The sequence below is a fragment of the Saccoglossus kowalevskii genome, chromosome 21 (assembly GCF_978046115.1).
Source record: "Saccoglossus kowalevskii chromosome 21, keSacKowa6.1, whole genome shotgun sequence".
Classification (NCBI taxonomy): domain Eukaryota; kingdom Metazoa; phylum Hemichordata; class Enteropneusta; family Harrimaniidae; genus Saccoglossus; species Saccoglossus kowalevskii.
In genome coordinates this window covers 27180620-27203096 of record NC_140661.1, presented here as the reverse complement: position 1 = coordinate 27203096, position 22477 = coordinate 27180620, and the positions used below count along the sequence as shown (strand labels likewise).

Genomic DNA, 22477 nt, shown 5'->3' with positions numbered 1-22477 from the left:
TTGTACGCCAGCTTTAGCCAAAGAGGTTTGAAAACGCGGATACAGTATACTAACCTGATAGTAATTGCGTATTTATTTGATGACCTTAGCTCTAAATTATACTTCAAAGCGAAATAAAAATCGCGTATCGCTTGTTATTGCCAGACAACCTAACCGAACTACAAACATGTACAATTCATGGGGAGTAAATCAATTATGTGTTGTTCGACAGTCACTTAAGATTGCAATCAGCATGTGTGTTTTTAAAAAATTGCCGATATCACGGTGATCGTACAGGCTAAAGTATCATGGCGCAGACCAGGGTAAAGCTAACTGCTTGGTAAACCTACAAATAACCGCTTCTACATGTTATCTTTATTGAAATATTTTTGTGTTGTCATGTCATTACTTTTTAAAACCTACTATTGCAATTAATGCATTGATACTCAATACAAACGCAATGGACACAAAGTCAGCGCGTTTTAGACTTTCCTTTAGACAGCAATTGACATTCACTGTGGTATGACGCATGGTACACTCAGTATCATTGTAATATACCGGTACATGGTCAAGGAGCTCAGGCTAGCACATGTGTTGTTATGACGACGCTGGAGTGCGTGGGATTAGCTGCAAGTAGAGTTAATACACTGCACTGTCAACCTATGGACCTTGCGTGTCAACCAGCGCCCAGTGATAAACAAATACTCAAAATACAATGTAGTTATGGAATTGTTCGCGAGCGTATCAGAGCGCAGTCACTGTATTGAACTCGTTCTTACCATTGCTATGATTATATTACTAGTATAGATTTCATACCACAATTTGAATTGTTATCAAGGCGCGGGGTTACGTAATCTCTTTATTTTGAAAACAACTTTTTGCAAGGGGTGGCATGCTTGTACTTCAAACTGTTCTATTTATATGATACAAGAATAAGCAGCCGGGGCTTTAGATTTGTGATCGATTTTGGTGAAAACCGACCAGTTTTAGTGAAAACCGACCATTTTTGAAATAGCGGACTGATACGTTTAGAGTGAAAATCCAGCCTACCTGTGATGATGTTCAGTGATTACTATTTTATTTAAAAAATAATAATAATAAAAACAAAACAGGCAAACAACTCTTTTTAATATTTAATTAATCGTCGTCTTCAATCATCATTGTCGTCATCCCCAGCATCATTATACCTCGGTATGATGGAAATCTAATTTAATTAAACTAATATTAAGATAGTCCTAGGACCCAAATATCTTTTCCGATGTTCATATTAACACTCTTGTGGAGATATCAAGAACTGTTTGGAGAATTTGTATGTCAACATTACGTTAATGAAAATAAGTAAATGTTGATGACAGACGTTCACAATAAATACGTCGCTAGTGTACGTGGCGACGAAAATATGGCGTAATTTACAGTCTGTTTAACACGTCGCTGCGTTTTCTGAACTATCAGCCCTCGTGACAGATGTGTTGACTTCAACGTACATGTTGACACACTAACATTGCCGGAGATGTCGTTGTTAAAAGTCGATTCCCGATTCCAATGAGAACTGAACACGCTGCGCATTGTATAAATGGGTGATAGGCAGTGTTGGCCGCCGCGGTAAGACTTGAGTAGACTGGAGGACATGGTCGGTGACCCTCAAGAGCACACGCTTAACTACCTTGATTTGTTTGGTTAGCTAATCCCCCATGAGTGGCACAAAACATCGTCTCTCAGGGCTACTGTTCGGATAGCAGTATCGTTCGTAAAACGACCCAGTTTGTTGAAGTTATATAATAGTGAAGAAGGGGATGTATCGATGGCTTACTTAAAAGAAGCCTGACTTTTTGACATTGGTGTTATGCGTATAGACTCTGACAACCCTGTGGTTGCTATTGACGATGATTGTATGGTGCGTTGACAGTATACCAGAGCCCGAACGACAATACGCTGTAGTGTGACTGGAGGCAAGAAAGATCAGGGAAATTCTAATGACAATGTGACTACGACAAACTGGTGGAGTATATCACTTGAGTGCTGAAACAAAATGTTTCACCCACAGTTTGTTGCGGAAATACGACAGAGCAAGAAGCAATTGTCGCGTTTCCTAATAACGGTTACACCTTGATATTGCGTCAGTGGTCAATGAATAAGCGTATAATAATTATAGAGTATAAACCCACCTGTGTACGGGATCTAGGCAAATTAGTCCACAGTGATGGCAATTCGTTTTGGTGAATAACGCTTGTTTTATCGCCCTTTGCCTTGGACCGATGTAAATCGGACCGTATTGTAAAACAGACTTGTTGTCAAATATCTCTTAATATAATAGAGGAGGATTTATGGGTGCCGTTATCAGTGGCGATGACAGCGCCTAAACACGTGATAAATTGCTTCTGTATCAGACGGATCAATACTAAAGACAAAAAAACAAGTGCAACTGTAAATGTGCATGTAGTTTTACGTGGAATTAAAAATACCATAACACAACACTGAAGAAACAGCCTAAAATAAATGTTTACGCGAGGTGGTGAATTCTAAAAATGTATTTGGGTATGCCGAGGGTTTTGTTCACCAGTCTCAAGTTAATGACCCTTCTCCCCCAACGAGTAGTGCTGAGAGGGCGCGCTGCTTTTCGATGTCTTTCTGTTATGGCAACTGAACATATGTTTGACGAAAATTTTTATTAAATTGTGAATAAAGCTATGATAAAAAAGATATAATCTTTATTAAGATATGATAAAATCTCAGGAACGCAAGTCATCTATCTCAGTAGTTTCACGTACAGTTATTGACCAACCAAATCAGCCACTGAGGAATCGTCTTTATAGTAAGCCTAACTTTGTTAGTAGAACAGACAAGGACCAACACTTTGCAATAGAGGTGGATGATAGAACAATCGACCACACATATTCAACATATTGGACTTTCGAAACAATCACACCATATGATGCATGAAAGGCGGTCAGAGTCAATGTAACAAAATTATTGTAAATGATAACATCAAACCGTTAAATCTAAGACATGCTCCAGTCTGTATGTGTACTGAAAACAGAATGTTGCTGATATATGTGCTTGAACAGATGCCACCGCGGTTTCAAATAACCCATTCAGCTCTTGTCAGGGCCCAGTGTTTCCCATCGTACTTACGATAAGGATTCTTCGCCAACTACCACACGCCCCCACTTCCCACGATTTAGATCGCGTTTTCTATAACTAACAGTTTGTAGTTGGGTGCCATATTCTCACATCTACTAATCACCCCCACGTGGTAGATACATAATCTGTAGTATCACTGCTTAGGCTCTAGGTCACATGCTTGTTTTCCACGCTGTCGTTATGGTGTGTTCTAGTCATCCTGTCGTTGCCTGCTACTCGTTTCGCTGTGCGCTGATAACAAGAACGTTCCCTATGTGACAACTAATATCTATGATCTAATATGACTCTTACCTTCCTACTTCTTCCAGGCACCGTCTCCGGAGTTGCCCCGGCATTCAAGAAAGCCGAAGCTTGGGGTAAGTATCCTAATTACAAGCACATTAAATCGATTTTTGCGTAAAACACGTTTCATTTAGACCCGTCTTTACGTAAATGCACTCTCTGTCGTAAACCATCAAAAAAGGAATTTACGAGAAACTATGCGATTGGTTGATTGTCGTGGGATTCAAAGACCACACTGTATTATGTACACATTTTACACGGTGATAATTTCGATACTTAAAATGTTATTAACTATACTTCTCTTTCCCACACTTTTCTGAATATTTAATACCTGTTACATCAAGGCTCAGACAACTAGCTGTCTGAGATCTAGGTGCAAACAAATATCAGAAAGTCTGCAAATTGAAGATGTTATGTACCGTAGAAATATTACTTCAGTGTACCGAATAGTGATTTAGTTTCGCTGAATTTGACCATGAATGTCAGAAATCCAAACGCAGCAAATAAATATTATCTTTACTCTAAAACACGTTTTCATTTTCCTTTCAGCCAAAAGAACGCTTCCTCAAAGCTGCTCGCCAGGTGCGCATGTTATGCGCCGTTACGATCAGCATTCGTCAGTACGCAACGGAAGCCGGCGTCTCTCTCTTCTCCACTCTTCCCGATCTAGCACAGTCAATGAGCAAACTCCCAAACGTCAAAACAGACACTGAAAATGGAGGAACGCAGATTGCATTTGACCCCAGGGCTTTCAAAAGTAATTATGAGGTAAGTACTTTTTTCGAAAAAATAAAACGTCTTGCAATGAAACCTCATTGATTATTTACTGAGCTTCAATTTTACTATTTTCGCGGTAGTGTGAAATCCACCAAAATTAGTCTACTTGAAGAGGTATCATTGCACTGAAAAAACAGTGAGAACAATGACCAAACAACATACTTAACTGTAGATCATTGAACAAAAGTCACATAATGACAAAATATTTGAAATTTTGACATGAAATGAACAAATCTGAGAATCCAAGGTACTTGCATATCAAATTTGACTTGCGGTTTCGAAGAAGAAGTTAAAATTGTAAAGTTGACAACGATGGACAATCTGTAATATGAGCAGCTCCGCTGTGTCGACTTTGTCTAAAGGTGATATCATGTGTAGGAACCAATTACTCAAAACAGGTCAAAAAGTCGTTTTGTGAAAAAAAAAATAGTTTGGTGACCATATATTTTTATTTCAGAATTTTTGAACATTCCATTAACCCAACCCCTCTTGCTGGATGTTAGTTATGTACGTATATATTATTGAATGACAATATACATCTATGTCATTCTCTTACCCACTTCAAATGTTGCTGCAATCAAAGTCACGTGTATCTCTGGCGATTTGTTCGATCATATGTTTATTTCACTGTCAATCTCGCCACTGATGCTGTTATTTTTATTATCAATGTTGATTCCGATAGCGAAATTGACATATAATCAACCCGACTTTCGCTTTAAATCGAACAATAGAATGATATTCCAGGCAGTTTCATGCGTTCCAACGTCCACTCCAAGTGATATTGTTTCGTCCCAACCTATATGTTGATTATAGCATGGACAAACTGCGATCTTATTCAAGTTGGTGGAAACGGGCGAAAGAAGATAATGTCCCTTTAAAAACTAGTGAATGAACTGAGAAATATGCGCGTTTCCACATACTGTCACAACGTTTACATATCAACATAGTCTTGCTCATGATGAGCCAATGTTTCTCGAGTGTACATGTCATTTGAGACGAAATTGATATGTTACATATAAGATATATATATTTCTAAATCAGATGTCTATGTCGTTTCGATCCCATTATTTCTTCTAGTTCACTATTCCAACAAAAGTTGAGAAAATTTTGGAGAAAAATCCAGAAGAACGCACAGTTGAAGACGTCAATAGCATTGCCAACCTGATGAGGGGTCTGCACAGTTTCCGGAAATATACAAAAGCAATACAACTGTTATTATGTAAAGTAGTACGATTGGAAAGGTAAGCAGTTATTTCGATACTGACGCCGAACAATAGCTAACTTTATACACCCACTAGTATCCAGCCATTCCGAGGGCACTTTATTATTCGTAGATTTTTCAAATTCTTACAATCTTCTAGTCTACACACCCAGGACCTACTATTTATAGTATTTCCGTGATACACATTACTAAAACTGTTTGAATATCGGGGAGGGGGATAAAAACTGGGCATGCCTTTAATAGTGTAACCATATTGTTCATCGTCAGCTCACACAGTTTTGTATTCGTTTATTCCCCTCAATGTGTGAAGACAGTAAGCTGGAACAATATACTAGTACCTTGACAATTCAAGATGAAAATGTCAGAAATCTATTCAGATTTCTCCGTGATTGAAGTCAGCTTGTTTGTGTTATTATGCTGTCAGTAAATTTGTACCAGGAATGGATCTGTAGATATCGTACACACGTTTCCTACATAATCTCAAATATAATTGGACAAACATAACAGTAAATCTAATAATATTATCCGAGTAAAACCTTAATATTGTCACCGAAGCCCGGGATTCGATTTCGTAATTCATTATTAGAGAGAAATTCCTGTTAACTAATTTCACAGGCAAACATATACTAAATATAACACAGACACACTATACAGCCAAGGCATTTTAACAAGCAGATACACTATAAAACAAAATATTAATGCGCAGAAAACTCACTAAATTTAAAAATGTAACCAATAATTATGTGACTTCTTCAGCACATGTCACCGAGCAGAATTTGAAGATACGAAGAATACATGTTTTGGCATCTTCTCAGACATTCCAAACTCTCCAAAAATTCACGGCGTTGATTTTATTATTTCATCTTGAATTACAGACGACACTAAACACAGTCGCCGTTTTGAACAATATTCAAAGTTACTTTCTTCCACCTACGTGATTTTGACGTCTTAGAAGTGTGTCATGAATTAGTTTTCGCGTATCTGTTGACCGACTTAATTAGTTGATTATTAGCTGAATTGTTGTGTTATGTCTGTCATCGTTTAGGCCTATTTGAAGTTTTGGACGGAACTTGGCTCAGTGATTTGGAACTAATTACGAGATAACCGTCGCTATTCAGACTACTCATTCTGACAGTTAGTATTCGTAGTTATTAATGTAGTGAACGATTAATCAAAAGATATGACGTATTCAGTACTTAGTGTGATTGGCTTTATGATTGAAGGTTACGCCCTAGAGTCTTTTTACTGTTTTGTAATTGGTTAGAGTTTTGAAAATGAATAAAGAGAGTTTGAGTTGGTCTTGGCGAATACTCCACGAGAGACGCAGTCGAGTCCAGTCCTGGAGAGCCTTGGGGCGAGTGTTGACGCAGTCTAAAAGAGTCTTGGGTTAGCCTTGCGATAGTCTTGGGGATTTTTCCCCAGGGCGCTGTGTCTTATAGAGTGCTCGATTGACCGACTAAGACGAGAGCTGAAACGTATTTCGTTGTGTGTGTCTTATTTGACTGTAAAGTATAAGTGACTTTCCCGATCCCGCACCTCGAGGGGACGCGATATAGAGACGAGACGGGATTCCCCCCTGACACGTGTGGAGAACCCAGAGAGAAGAATTCACCCCTGATAAGAGCATTTAAAACACTGTATTGTACTTATATGTTTTTTTATATCTTACAGATACGGTCGGCGGCGAGTTGTAGTTCGTAAAGGGCATCGAGGCCGTGGATTTTATTTTATATTTTCAGGCACCGCATGTGTGACACTAGACGAAGACGACGAGAGTGTGTTCGTTAAGAAAGAAGTTTCGGTTTTGAAGAAAGGAGCTTCATTTGGGGTAAGAAGTTTTCTCTACTGACGGAGGTCTAATTGTATGCGTATTCTGATGAACCTATTTCAACAACTTGCCAAATACTAGTATCACACATTTTCGGTTGGAAACAGTGCGTTGTTTCTCTACTCCAATGAAGCACAGTCAGCTCACGCACAAGTTACAATAAATAAATGATAACCGATATTTACTATATGGGACAGCCATCTTGAATACGGCTCGAAACTAAATAGTTAATTGACTGTGAGACCTAGAGTTATTGGGGAACCAGAATTGTAAATTACAGACTATAAATGGGAGTGTGTACAAATCTTTTGCTATCTGAGCAGTCGTTGTCTTGGCGTGGCTTGTTAGCTGTGTGTATATCTGGTAGCATCGAATACAAACACAACGTTCAATACCATCAATGAGGTCTGTTTGACAAACCTCGTTGACGGTGGTGAACGTCACTTACATAAAACCACGGTAAATTGCAATTGACCTCACTGTGATGACGCATGGGTTGTGGAATACGGGAAAAGAGACCGGAGCTCCTCTATAGAAACACCGTTAGTACCTTCCATGATAGAAACGAAACAACTTTGACCTAATTGAAATTCAAAACGGAGTGTCTCGTGCCACGCCTGTGGCAGGAGACAATATGGCTATTGCCACGTCCCGGAAATAAACGTACCGACGTTCTATGTGTATTTTCGGCCGTCATATACAGATTTTTCACTTGTTTTAACATTGGCAGGAATAATTTCAATTCGCGCATTTTATACGAAAATGCGAAGTCCAACCATTGACGGAACCTTTGTACGCCCTCCGGTGTTGGGAACTTGGAACACTACGTTTACCTAAAGCCAACCTCGGCGTTTATCAATCTAATAAAACTCGCGAATCACCGTCGGCGTTTTGATAAAATACTGTTACAATGGTTTCATTGTCGTGTACGGTAGAAATAATTTTAGTTCGCGCATTTTATACCAGCCATTGTCGGAACCTCTGTACGGCCTCCGGTGTTGGGAACTTGGAACACTACGTTTACCTGAAGCCAACCTTGGCGTTTATCAATCTAATAAAACTCGCAAATCACGGCGTCGTTATATAACGAAAATACACTATTAAAATTATTAAAATAATTTTCTTCAGGAAATTCGTTACTTGGTTTCTCTGAAAATCATTACATAGCCTTGTAATTTAACATGCACTAGTTCAATTTTCCCATTTAGGCGGGGACATTGATATCCTTATCTGATCATCTTGGGTCAGTATTATTAGAATGCTTTTAATTATTATCACAATATAACAACTACTTTGCTGTACAACACATTCACCATTCTATGAATATTCTTATGTTGTCATCATCATTGAATGTTTATGCATTGCTATGTTCAAACAGCTTCACATTTGGTTATTACACATGTACAGTAAATTTGAAAATCTACAGAACCATAATGAATTTCAAATAATAAACTAACCTATATTTTGTATAAATAAACTATATTTTATTTTCTCTTCCATAACAGGAATCCATGTGCATAGTTGTGGCTATACATACACATATAAACTATAAGGTTGCTGGATTTTTTTTAAAGTCGCTAGTGTAATAATTGCATCGATTAATGGTTGACTAAATAGGGGAACATGTAAAAATTGTTAATGTACTATGCTAAGTTTCGGGCATATTTCAAAGTAATCATGGTGTAATTGCGTCGATTAACGACTTGTATAACAGCGAAATAGTGTGAACGTACCACACAGTCAGTTGTAAAAGTGGAAATACTGTTTACTATGCTAAGTTGCAAGGTTTTTTTCTAAAAGAAACCCAGGTCGCAATGACAATGAATGTACTAGTAATATTCGTCGTGCCACAAGCGTGTTCATGGTCTCTGTTATAAGCTCACTTTCAATTATAAAACCTGTTTTATTATTCAGATAAAATAACTTTTCATTCGTACAGTCGATGGCCTCGTCGTCATAATTCAAAGTACCACCTGTTGCATATTATTGAATATTGGTAATTCCTAGTTACATTTAACATTAACCATTTCTCTGACTGTAAAAAAGAGGAAATAATATATTATTGGTACTATATTAATTTTATTTAAAACTTTAACAATACGGTAACGACGCCGTGATTTGCGAGTTTTATTAGATTGATAAACGCCGAGGTTGGCTTTAGGTAAACGTAGTGTCCAAGTTCCCAACACCGGAGGGCGTGCAAAGGTTCCGTCAATGGTTGGACTTCGCATCTTCGTAAAAAATGCGCGGATTGAAATTATTCTGCCAGCGACACCACTGTGAAAGTATTTTATTGAAACACCGATGGTAAAACAAGTGAAAAACCTGTATATGACGACCGAAACTACACATAGAACGTCGGTACGTTTACTTCCGGGACGTGGCAATAGCCACATTGTCTCCGGCCACGCCCGTGGCAATAGCCATATTGTGTCCTGCCACGGGCGTGGCACGAGACTCGGCCAATTCCAAAATACCAGCTCGTCGATATTTATATAATAATGGGCCTACTGATCACCCGATTCAAGTTCCGAGTAGCGTTGTTCCACGGAATCCGACAATCCAGGGCCGTCCGAAGTGACAGCCGAAGGAATGAATTTTGACATGACATCATGTTCAATATCAGCATAACAGAATGGAACGGAAATGCCAATATTTTGGTCACGATTTGTTTTGCAGGAAATAGCGCTAATGAAAGACATACCTCGAACAGCTACTATCGTCTGTATGGAGGACACGGAGTTCTTAGTCATCGACAAAGACGACTTCTTTGCCAATGATTTACATTTACATATCCAGAAAGAATTTGAGTTTCGACATACTTTTCTAAGGTGAGTTCATTTCATTTCAGTTAAAACTCGGACAAGTTGTCTGAGGTTAAGACAATGTTAACGCAGTTGTTGGGTTGGCAGAAACCAGTAGTTCGAACCGAAAGGGTAAGAGCTAAAAAAGGGGTAGGGTTTCGCCACTACGTAACCAGTTGGTTTTCATGACGGCACCTTTTACAACTGTAATTTGTTTTCCCTCATGCATGTCGTCTTTTACTTTCAATGTATTTAGCAATATATAGATGTAATGACAGCACCAAGGCTCGCTGCCTTTTTCTTTCCGGTCTCCTCGTGTTTCGAGCCGACCGTGCAGTGGTTATATTCAGAATTTACCAGCATAGAACCCGCATCCGAGATATTTTGTCGTAGCTACGTGCGGGTTTTGGGGTTTTTGCGTGAAAGCGTGTTTTTTTCACTGGAGTTCTGAGGCCTGAGATTTTCTTTCATAGCCATCAAAATCACTGAGACTGACCGCGTCACAGCAAGGTCGCGCGTCCAGTAAACAAATCGGTTAAAGTGAGTTGCGTGTTTTGCATGAGTGGAAATAGCCCTGAGTACAGTCCTGTAGGTTGGCCTCCTTCCGCTGATCAGTCGGCCCCCACAGTCCTGAGAAGTCGCATAGAGCAAGGATTCGACACTATTGTGAAGGAATGTATTGGGCGATTTAAGAGGCATTCAGCTTTGCAGTTAAAAAATAAGCAGGTCGTCACGTCTAACTATTCTGAATGCCTTAACTGGAAGTGAAATTACATAAGATTTCCCACTCTAGTCGATCAAATCGACATTTTCCAACGTCAACCGAAAGTATACGCCGCCATCTTGTCCTTGACGTATTTATAAACAAAACGTTGTTTCGTTGCGTAAAACTAGTTTTTGCCAACGTTCCAGTGCTGTAGGTTCGTTTTTCGGCCACAAAAAGGGTATTTGTGATCGCTGGATTTGATCGATAGATGTTTTAGCTGGTTACAATCATGTAAACTGCAGAACGGTTCTCCGCCATAAATTTGTAGGCGGGTGTCGAATCCCCGGTCTATGCGACTTCTCAGGACTGTGGGAGCCGAATGATCAGCGGAAGGAGGCCAACCTACAGGACTGTACTCAGAATGATCAGCGGAAGGCACAGTCACTTGGGGGCTGAAAATCAATAAATACTAATTTTCAAAAAAAAAAAAATCTTTCGCTATACGTATATAAATAAATATATATTTATAAATATATATGGTATTTTTATTTAAATACGTATAGCAGATGATTTTTATTGAAAATTAGTATTTATTGATTTTCAGCCCCCAAGTGACTGTGGCGGAAGGAGGCCAACCTACAGGACTGTACTCAGGGCTAGAGTGGAAAGTCCTCACGCTCGGCTACCGGTACTTCACGTACCGGAACGTTGAGTAAGAGGCCCGACGGCAGAGGTACCGATATTTCCGGCCTAATTCGTCGTTTTTGTGTGGAAAAATCCCTTGCATACGAACACCTAATTACGCGAAGAACATAGAACACTTTCCTGGGGGTATTTAAAACTAAAAATTGGCATTCCAGCTTAGCAGCCAATCAGCGACGGCCTAACGCTTAGATGACAATTTCGGTTTCAAATACCCCGGCTGAGTGTTCTAGGTTCTTCGCGTAATTAGGTGTTCGTATGCAAGGGATTTTTCCACACAAAAACGACGAATTAGGCCGAATTTTGTTATCAGTTGGCTTAATATAACCCCAACGGACCGTATTTTTGTGAAAGATTGGTATTTTTGTCCTGATTTGTAGGAATCTGAAAAACGCGTTTCACAACTTGTCTCTTATTTAGTTTTATGCGTCATTCAAGATGGCGGCCCCCATATAGTAAATATCGTATTTATTTTATTATCACGTTTGCGCCAGCTGACTGTGGGCTCTCCCACTATTTTGGGGGGTAGCCGAGGCTCAGGCTAATTGCACCGGTCCTTCTCTGGATCCTCGGGCACTGAATGCCAACGGGATGCTGGCAGCCAAGTCTCCGATCTCGGGGCAGGGCTTTCAGGGCAGATTACACGTTGACCCCCCCTACTTTCAGCCAGCTAGGGTTCGTCACGCGGTAACGGTACAACGGTAACGAATTTTTCCTTGTGTCCAGCCCCCGCTGTGGGTTTTGACTCCTTTCTTACTGACCCACGGGCGCGGAGGATGTAATGCTTAAGGCCCCCGGGTGGGGATAACATTAGGCAACACTTCCCACTGGACCAAACGCTACCCGGTCGGTGTGGTTTCGGGATCAGACCCCATAGCGTGGGATGAGACCAAAACGCCCCCAACCGGATTCCAAGGCTCCTTCCCCAGACCCCGGAACCACGAATTTGGCAAACCGGGCAAAGGGGGATAGCCGCGTTCCATGGGTGTCTTTGCCAATTGAAGACGACCCATCCAGCCCTGAGAACATTATTATGCGTGACCAGCACTCTGGAGACCTTGGAGGCAGAACACACCAGCCTCCTAGACCAGGCGACATTTTTACTGGTGGGCCACTGCACATCTACATGCGACACCCCCTAGTGTCGCCTGGCTCTCTTGGCCTGGGCCACTACCGTGCTACGAGACGCGGCCTTAGACGCACATGTTTTCGCCGACAAGCTGAGCCGGGGTACGTCCTCACCTCAGTGACGCAGACTGGACATCCTCCACCATCTTTGTTCAGGGAATGGTGGGTACAGTCTCGGAGTTTCGTAGTGCAATGAACCAGAGGGTTCAGATTGAATCCGCTAGCCAGTTGGTCCTGCCATGGGCAAACGGAGGGCACCCAAAGCACAGAAAACACAACGCCCTAGGGCGTCGTCCGCTAGCCAGAGTCAGCCAGGAGGCAAGCGCTTATACCCTTCCATGGGAGGGGAGGGTAGTGGCGTGCCCCCAGGGAGGTAAGAGCCAGGTGCTGGCTCATCACCCTCCCTGGGCGGACGTCTACCCGGCAGCAGGGGAGGCATGTTTGACGCTCGCCTCTGCAACGGGGGGGGAGGGGGGGGGCAGGCACGTGTTTGGTGAATGGCCAGGTCACAACTTAGTGACTACTTCAGGCCTTGGGGAACTCACCTCATGGGGGAAGGGAGCACCCCCCCCTCGCAACGGCCCAACACATGGCCACATATCCCTGTCGTACACAGATTGCACCGGTGTAGTCCGGTTTGGAGACGGCGGGTGACCGATCCCTGGACCTTTCCAGGTGGTGACATCCGTTTACGGGATACCACTGAAATCTCCATTTCCCCCCGTCAGTGTCTCCCAGAATTGCCCAGCTGGGCCAAGTATTCAAATTTCGGGTGCCCCACGTTCGGGTTAGGCACAGCGCCCTATTTGTTCACCAGAGTAATGAAACAGGTAGTGCTGCTGCTTCACCAGATGTCGGTACACCTTAATCCGTACCCAGACTTCTGGTTACCAACAACCCGGGCAAGGGGTATTAGCCAAACGCGTCAGGCTAACACGGGATTTACTTCACCAGTTGGGCTCATTAGTAAATCGACAAGTCCCACCTCGACCCAACGTGCAGTTGGTGTCCCTGGGCATGGAGTTTTGACACAGAGGTAAGCTTGCCTTAGCTATTTCAAGTGTATTGCTTAGCGCTAAGCAGCCTAGCCGAATACCTAGTCAGCGTTCCCTCAGTGTCCCTCCGTGAACTAATACGGAACATCGAAATGATGACCTCAGTTCGAAAGGCTGTTCCCCAGGCCACACTACGCAGCCGCCCGGTATAACGCTTGTTATAACGCCGAGCTCTCCTATGGGAACTAGATAGGCGGGTTTCGATCTCGGACCAAGTGAAGGAAGCCCTGCCCTGGTGGTCGCCACTGGCCAACCACAGACAGGGGAGCCCCTTGGGCCCGCTCGCTGCAGGTATGACTCTGGTAACAGATACCTCCCCCTCGGGTTGGGGAGCGCATCTATTGGGCCAACAAACCCAAGGATATGGCCCCCTCATTAGTTTCGGGACTACCATATCAACCGGCTCGAACTGAGAGCAGTGTACATAGCACTACCACGCTTTCTACCCGTAGTTCGAGACCACAGAGTCCTGCTCCGCACAGGCCATGCAGCGGTGGTCTCCTTCAAGAAGGAGGGGGGACGCATTCCCCATCGTTATCAGTCCTAGCGGAGCAAAATCCTCCTTTGGTGCCTGGAATACAATGTGGAGCTAACCGCACACCACCTTCCAGGGGTGAGGAACAGTCTGGCGACGCCCTTTCAGGGCGGCTCCATCTCCAGAACACGAAGTAGCTGATACCCCAGTGGGTAGCCTCTAGGCTGTTTCGGCCGTGGGACGGTCCAAGGTTAGACCGTTTTGCCGCACCCCAGAACGCCAAGCTCCCGACGTATGTAACACTTCTGCTGACTCCAGGAGCCTGGTCCAGGGTCGCTTTGCAAGCCCCATGGACTCACTTAGTTGTGTACGCCTTTCCTTCCTTTCCGCTAAAAACTTTGACAGGTGCACACCCGCATATTATCATGGATTGCACCCAATTGGCCAAGCAAGGCCTAGTTTCCACTTCTGTTGAAAATGCTAGTCGAAGCGCCAGCAGTGCTTCCGGACTTACCGGACCTGCCGTCCCAACCAGACAACGCACTACCAACGAGCCCAGCAGGTATCACTTACACGCATAGAGGCTCTCAGTAGACCCGCACATACGAAAGCCTTATCTGAGCGGGCTGCCAACAGGGATTCCACCTACGCGGCCTACATTTCTAGGCTGCAAGCATACACTGATTGGTGTAGCAGAAGGGAGATTGATCCATACCATCCCTCTATTGGCCAGGTAGCAGGCTCCTTCGTCCACCTGTTTGACGAAGTGGGTTTGTTCTACGCAGCGAGCGTTGGCTACAGGTCGGTCTTGTCCCCCACCACTCAGAACGTACGGGAACAAGACTAGCCGATTGTCCTATTATTAGGAGACTACTGTAGAATACTTTATTTTCGCTTGGAATTTATTTTCGCTATTTTTGCTGAAGGGATGATTCCGTGAAAATAAAATCCAGCGAGTATACTTTTTTCTCTATATTAAACTCATGAAAAATCAGTGAAAATAAATTCCAAGCAAAACACCGAAAAAGCCTTTTCAGCGAAAATTAATTCCAGTGAAAATAAAGTATTCCACAGTATTTACTGCTTTCCAGACGCCAAGACCCCATACAAGGGAGCCGCCCAACTGGGACTCGTCAGCTGTGTTGTCTGCTCTAAGCAGACCGCCCTTTGAGCCTCTCCAATTAGCACCACTCAAATTTTTGATGTGGAAAATAGTCTTCTTACTGGCCCTCGCCTCAGGTAGGCGCTGATCAGAGCTAGGCGCGCACTGTCCTTCACGGACGGTTGTACCGCTTTTATGGACGATCAAGTTGTACTAAAGACACGAATCGGGTTTCTCGCCAAGAACCAAATCCCAGGACACGATCCTCAACCAATCGTCATCCCCCGGCTGGCAAATATTGTCAGTTTGGAGGATCAGGAGGAATTGCTTCTCTACCCGGTCCGAGCGCTGAGTTGCTACGAGAACCGTACCAGGTTTTCTAGACGGGGACCAAAACCAAACGCGTGTTTTTGTGTTAACGCCCTAGCAAACAAAATAAGTCGGCTTCCCCGACTTCCATCTCCAGGTGGATTACTGCGACTGTACTGGAGGTCTATAATACACTATCCTCCTCAACACAGACCTTGCAGAGACACCAAGTACGAGAACATGAGGTCCGTGCGATTGTGTTAGCGTCAGGTGCCCCCCTCAAACACATTCTGAGGGCAGGCTTCTGGAGAACACAGAACGTCTTCATCAACTACTACCTAAGAGACACCCAATCTATTGAGCAGGGTCTCGTCAGGTTAGGCCCCGTCATAGCGGGTCAGGCCTAATTTGCTGACCCAGCCCGAACGACTGCAGGGGCCTCTGCGCATAGGCGATAAGTCAGTCTCGGCATTTTTGCGGGCAGATTGTCTGTTCCACTAGCACTTCCTGGAAGCTCCCAGGTTTCGCTTCTGTCGACCTACGCCCTCATGCGAACTGTTTCGGTCCTACTTCAAGCTTATCACCCCCGAATTCGGCTTGGGTCTAGCTTTCTCTGGCACACCAAACCCTGTCACCACAGCAGCATTGGCTTCTTGCTTCGGGGACAGCACAGGCAAAGTAAGACACCACCCTTCTTGGGTCTTAACTTAGGTTTTTGGGTTTGTTTTCATCCCGGACTGGGGGAAAATCTTTCATCATTCTCCTTTTTTTTTTTTTTTTTTCTGTTTGCTCGGAAAAACCTGCCACCTATCGGTGTCTGACTCTGCCTACAGTTCAAAATAGTCATTTTGACTGACCGGAGTCTATGGTGGGTAATTGAACATAGTGAATTTAGGCGAGGGTTCTCCGAACCCGCCTATTCACATAGTTCATACCCACCATAGACTCCGGGCCCCCCCAACCTCCCCACTCTTTCCGGCGCGTTGGTCTTTGAGGCGGAGAGAAAGGAACCGGAGTGATGGACGGCTACCTGTGGCGCTGCCAGGTGGCCTCGGTCATGTGGGTTCGTGACGTAAGGGGTAAAAGAATCTTGAGGTCATGGGGCTTCCCCTGACCTGGATTCTATCTCTCCGTCACCGGCAGAATCGCTGATTAATGCCTACAGTTCAAAATAGTCATTTTGACTGACCGGAGTCTATGGTGGGTATGAACTATGTGAATAGGCGGGTTCGGAGAACCCTCGCCTAATTTTCTTGATATATTGTATCAATTACTGTATTAGCAAAGGTCAGTTTTTGTCTTTGTGGCACATGATTCTCCTATTTATAAAAAGGTCCCAAAGACAAACCAGAAAATTATAGACTAATAAGTGTAATTATCGAAAGACATGTTCACAACCATTACACAAAATTTATAGAAACAAAAAATTGTGTTTCTATAATCAATCTGGATTTAGTGCTAAGCATTCTTGTGTGGGTACACTTGTTGGTATGATAGATGCTTGGCTTAAGGAAATTGACAAATTGTTGTTAGTTCTGTATTCCTGGACCTCATCATTTGATCTAGTTTATCATGCAATATTACTTTTGAAATTTCAGATATATGGTTGTACCAACTAATCATTGTCATTTTGCAAGTCATATATATGCATAAACAATTTATCAAGTTCAAGGAAAACATCTTGGATGTGACTGATGTTGTTGTTGGTGTTTTCTGAGGGCCACTACTTTTTATTAACTATGCAAACGACTTCATTACATCTTGTCAATTCTCCATGTGTATCATTCGCAGATGACACAACCTTGTATGTGTCCAACAAATCCTTAGACAATATATCAACTCATTTTAATCAAGATTTAAAAACTGTAGATAAGAGATGTTTTGATAACAAATTGTGTATAAACTCTACTAAAACTAAATCTATGCTTGTTACTTAACCTTCATGAAAAAGATATTTTTACGTTTATTATGTTTAAATAAAGATTAAATCAAGATAAAATCAAATAAAATCATAACACTTTCATTAAAAGTTCACTACCATTAACTTGTGTGCATCTGTTGGATGAATTTACTGTTTGTGTTTTATTTCCTCCAATTCATGTCATTTATTCAAATTCCAGCAAATTGGACATATTTGCTACTTGGTCAGAGAGCAGTCTTCAAGAAATTAGTGACATGGGTCGCTTGGAAGAATACAATCATGACTCCCTGATTGTTAAAGATGCACGACAATATGAATGGCTTCTCTTTGTTACCAAGGTAACACTTATGATGAATATTTATGAATATGTATTGGGCTCTGATTAACCTTTGGGGGAAATAGGTGTATTGCAAGATGTGACAAGACAGCGGTCATTTCAACATATAGGTACATGTATTGAAAAAAAAACACTGATGAAGGGTTCACATCTCAAGACCTCACAGAAAAGAACATAATCGCCTAAGCAAATACCATTGCGACTTTCTCTTCCCTATTCTCATCTGTATGACAACAACGTTATGCAGCCGTCATGCAAGCTATTTTATCTTACTGTCATCCCACAATACATTTTTTTTCTATATAAAATCTTCCACATTTTACTATTTCAAAACTCCATAGGGAAGATGTGATGTCCTGAAACTTGTCGATCTGTCCAAGATACCGTCATTCCAGCAAGCTTTAGAACAAGAATACGGCGAGGCTGACAGCTTAAATGGTAGAAAGTTACCAGCTTTACAGAGTTTATTGGAAGATTACATAGCTGTACCAAAAGGGCATTATCCCCCACAAACGGGGACTAACTTAGGAGTACCTGTCCAAAACACAAATATACAGAAAAACTCACCAAGACCAAGAACGACAGGCAAGTAGTAAAATATTAGTAGGCCAAACAAAAATAATAATAATACCACAACAGCTGGATGCATAGTGAAGTGCACAAAGTTGGGACTTTGCTTATAAAGTTATTTATTAAAATTCGTAAATGCTGATCATCTGCTTTTATTCAAATTTAAATATTTAATAATTAATGACTGGCTAAACATTGTCTATGCCCATATTGCGTGCATGCATCTGTCTTAGCAACTGCACACACATTCAAAATGAGCTTCTTGTTGATTGGATAAAGGTAAAATATCGCATTAATATTAATTAGAACTAACGATGATGTCACAATACCATTTTGATTTATATCTTTGTATATTTATAAAACAATTATAATGACCACAGCTGTATGCCCTTCACTGTATGTTGAAGATTCAACAAGTATTAAAGCGGGATAGTCGTCACCTGAAATCACGGCAGACAGCCAAAGCGTATTGTTGTTTACAAACAAGCACCTACCCATGGGCCTTTGGGTTTTTAGCGTGTATTGTTTTCATCATTCGGTATTCAATTCCTGCGCATACACAGATGTCTCCCCTTCGCTTAACGTAATGCAAAACCTATTTTTCAGTTTGGCCTAAGGTGTCGTCAAAATATCACATCATGATAAGCTATTTATTTTACGTCATCAGTTTTCGTAGAAATATACAATAAAAAAAACATGGTTTGTGTAATTGTTTTCACCACAGGGCGAATGCTGCCGAAACATGGAGAAGGCGATGAGGGTAGATCTCGCAGTAAAAGTGCTGCTATGAAGTTGACATATGGCACTAGCAGTAAGAATAAAATAGATCTAGAGAGAAAAGAATCAGGAAGTAACCCATACCTCGTACTCAGGTAATGAGTACTGTCGAACATTTGAAGAGTGTTAGCTTTGGTTTAGTCTAAATATTAGTCACACTAATGATATGATGCAGGTTCAATAAAGATGAAAACACAAACATTTGAACCAAAGCATTTGATTAGAAACTCTGAGTGGAAGAGAATGCCAACAAATTGTGCAAATTATTTTTTTGTTAACTTAGTTTGAGCTAGATTTGTTTTTTCAAAATGTTTAAAAAATGTTAACCGCTTTCCTCTATCAAACATGCAAGTATTTTCCATAATTGTCCCATAGAATATTAATTTCAAAATCTACAATTGCCAAATTAAGAACATTTTTAAAGGCAACAAATTATTGTTTTATAGTTTTTTCAGCGATTCTGTGTATCCACATGCACTACCTTGGAAAACCCAGATCTAAAAATCATGAAAATCTGTTTCCCAATGATGCCTTTTGCAATTTCCAGATATAAATTCTACCTTATCATACTTCCAATTTTGGCCTTGCATCTGGATGAACTTTAAGTTTCTGCCCCTGATACGATTGTTTGCAGACAGTGCATGCTAAAATATAGCCAGACTTGCACATTACTTTGCCCTTGTCCATAGGCAAGTCCATCTACCAAGGGTGCAGTCTTGCACACAGACTAGCTAAGTTATCACAGTAACCAATACCTAACTTTTCCCCTTACTTTTCTTTTCCCAGCAATGACTTCAATTCGTCAGATGATGGTAGTATTCATGAAAATTCATTTTTCAGCACAAAAAGTATCTTATCCCAAGGAACACCTACAAATGCAAATCAGATCGGTTATGGTGTTTTCGTCAAAGTGGACTCTGTTAGAGCAGGACAGTGCTTTGTAAGTAATATGAGTAGTACATAATAAGTGACATACAGCGTGTTTGAATTCTGAGTGAACAATGTAATGAAACATTGGATTCATTATCCCACTATAGATTACTGGTAGATAGTATTGTATTATAAATTTGACTAAGCTTATCAATAATAAATCCAATGTTTCACAGATTATTTAAATATGTTCAACCATAAATATACTGTAAAACAATTTGAAATAGCCACATACCATTTTAGTGAATTCGACTCAATGCATGAAATAACTGAATCTAAAGTGCCAATAATCTTACTGTGAGAATATACTATATTCTAATTACCAACATCTTAATTTAGCGAAATTGTGAATTAGCTAAATTATATGCGAGCTAAAAAGACACGTTTTACAGTAGTCATTGTATGACATAAAACTATCTTTTAAGTTTTATAATTTGACATACATTGCATGGGAACCTTATCGAACACAATCACTGCATGGAAAGAAATTGAACACTATTTCAGGTACTGTTTATTATTGATTCATTTTACTAAATGCAGTTGAATATTCCGTACACCAGTTTTGCATGGAAATTGCTAATTTATGTCATGACCTCACTTTGTATACTACCATATAATGACCAAACTTATTTACTGCATGTTATATAGAAGCAAGAATTTATTTTGTCATGTGCATATTATGCATACTATATTACATACGATGGGACCCATGTCATCACAACATCACATCAACATTACTAGTCACTGGTAGCATAGTGGTTGTCGCATCAGACTCGTGATCGGTAGACCCAAGTTCAAAACCTACCTTAGGCTGAACATCAAAAGGGTCGACCCCTACCCTGGGTGAGTGTGCCACAGACTCAATGGGAACGCCAAGTCCACTGGTCGAGATTCATTCACTAATGAATGTGACTTTGGGGGAACCTTGGTTAAGGTCCGCAGGTGCTTGTGTTTGACCGAGCCTGGTTGACGCCAGGAAAGCGCATTAAAATTGCCATTTGATATGGAGATGGCCACACAGCCCTGTCATGTAGTCCCAAACATGAATATGACTTCCGTGGCAAAATGCACTATGTGTCAGCACTAGCACTTGCAATTTGCACTTACAAAAAAAAAAAAGTCGGGAGAGACAACAGTGACAATCAATGTCCGGATCTGTCGCCTGGTACAAAATCATTTTAAAAAACAAAACAAAAAAACAACATCACATGACATGACCACCATCACCATAAGTCTAACTAACTTTCAGTGTTCATTCATAGAATATCGCTCATATCCATACACACTGAATTTACATTGAAATAAGCGTAGATATACGAAGTGACTTGATGGCATTTGATATATTGCATTGATACAAGCTTACAGAAATAACCACACATTTTAGTTATCCGCAGGTTCACATGTGTTAGTTACTGTGATTAGGAGATTAGTATATTGCAACATCAGATCATGTAATTTGCATCACACTTCCAAATACCGTTATTTATGGTGTTTTTTTCGAACTTAAACCCCTATTCTGACTACATAATGTACCTGGAACAAAGGCGATCATTAATTTACTTTAATCAGTATATCATTAACCTTTTCACAACAAGTTTCCCCTTTTTTATCATAAATTCACAAAATAGTTTGCTGTTATAGTTTGCACTTTCCTTCAGAAAAATAGCCACATTTTTTGAGCAAAAACTGAAAATGTACTCCAATTTTGTCTGTTGGCTCCAAAATTAGGGTTCTTTTCCAAAAATATTAAAGAATATAAAGAAAAAAGTGCAGGAAAATTCGAGCGAGAAAGTCTGGTGGTGAAATTAAAAAAACTTGCAAACTTCACTGTTACCGGGTAGATTGAAAATCCAGGCTTTTTTTTGTTATTTATAAATATGGTACTAGTACCCCTGATGGATGGTAAATTTATAAAAATTAAAGATCACCTTGCCAATCACCTTTACATAAATACAAAGTTAGGTATAACATCCAGGTATGAATTGTGAGTTTAAACATTTTTTAACAGGGTCTACAAGGAATAATTGGAAAAATGCCTCACATATCCCTCGTCAGCGGAGGATGTGAAGTCATCAGAGTGTCAATGTCCAGATTCCGAGAAGATGCAGACGCCGCAACTTTGAGAGAAGTGGAAAAACAGATCCCTGTGTTTCCATCTGATGCTGAACTCTGTGCAAAGTTCTTAAAACAGAGTAAATGGAAAAATTTTAAAAGTGATATTGTGCAAGGAATCATTGCAGATGCGCAGTTCAAGAAACAACAGACCGATGTAAGAGGCCAACGATCAGGACGGAAATTATCTGATAATATGATATCAAATACAGCCTTATTTACATCACATGCAATGCCAAAGATTCAGTTCAGTGCGGAGGCCTGGGTCTCAAATGCTGTACCCAAACATAGAGGTAAGTAAGCTCTTCACAGCTGATTGG

The 22477-nt window shown here is 41.1% G+C and overlaps 1 protein-coding gene across 1 annotated transcript in view; it reads left to right on the top strand.

Moving 5' to 3' along the window:
• The window catches only part of LOC102802172 (cyclic nucleotide-binding domain-containing protein 2-like), a 31351-nt gene that overhangs the window by 5760 nt on the left and 3114 nt on the right, over positions 1-22477 (top strand). The window contains exons 2-11 of the mRNA XM_085495112.1: positions 3429-3476; positions 3952-4170; positions 5257-5420; positions 7073-7229; positions 9909-10060; positions 17631-17769; positions 18110-18353; positions 19063-19210; positions 19902-20055; positions 22054-22450. Coding sequence (XP_085351238.1) covers positions 3429-3476; positions 3952-4170; positions 5257-5420; positions 7073-7229; positions 9909-10060; positions 17631-17769; positions 18110-18353; positions 19063-19210; positions 19902-20055; positions 22054-22450 — 1822 coding nt within the window. The remainder of the gene's footprint in view (positions 1-3428; positions 3477-3951; positions 4171-5256; positions 5421-7072; positions 7230-9908; positions 10061-17630; positions 17770-18109; positions 18354-19062; positions 19211-19901; positions 20056-22053; positions 22451-22477) is intronic.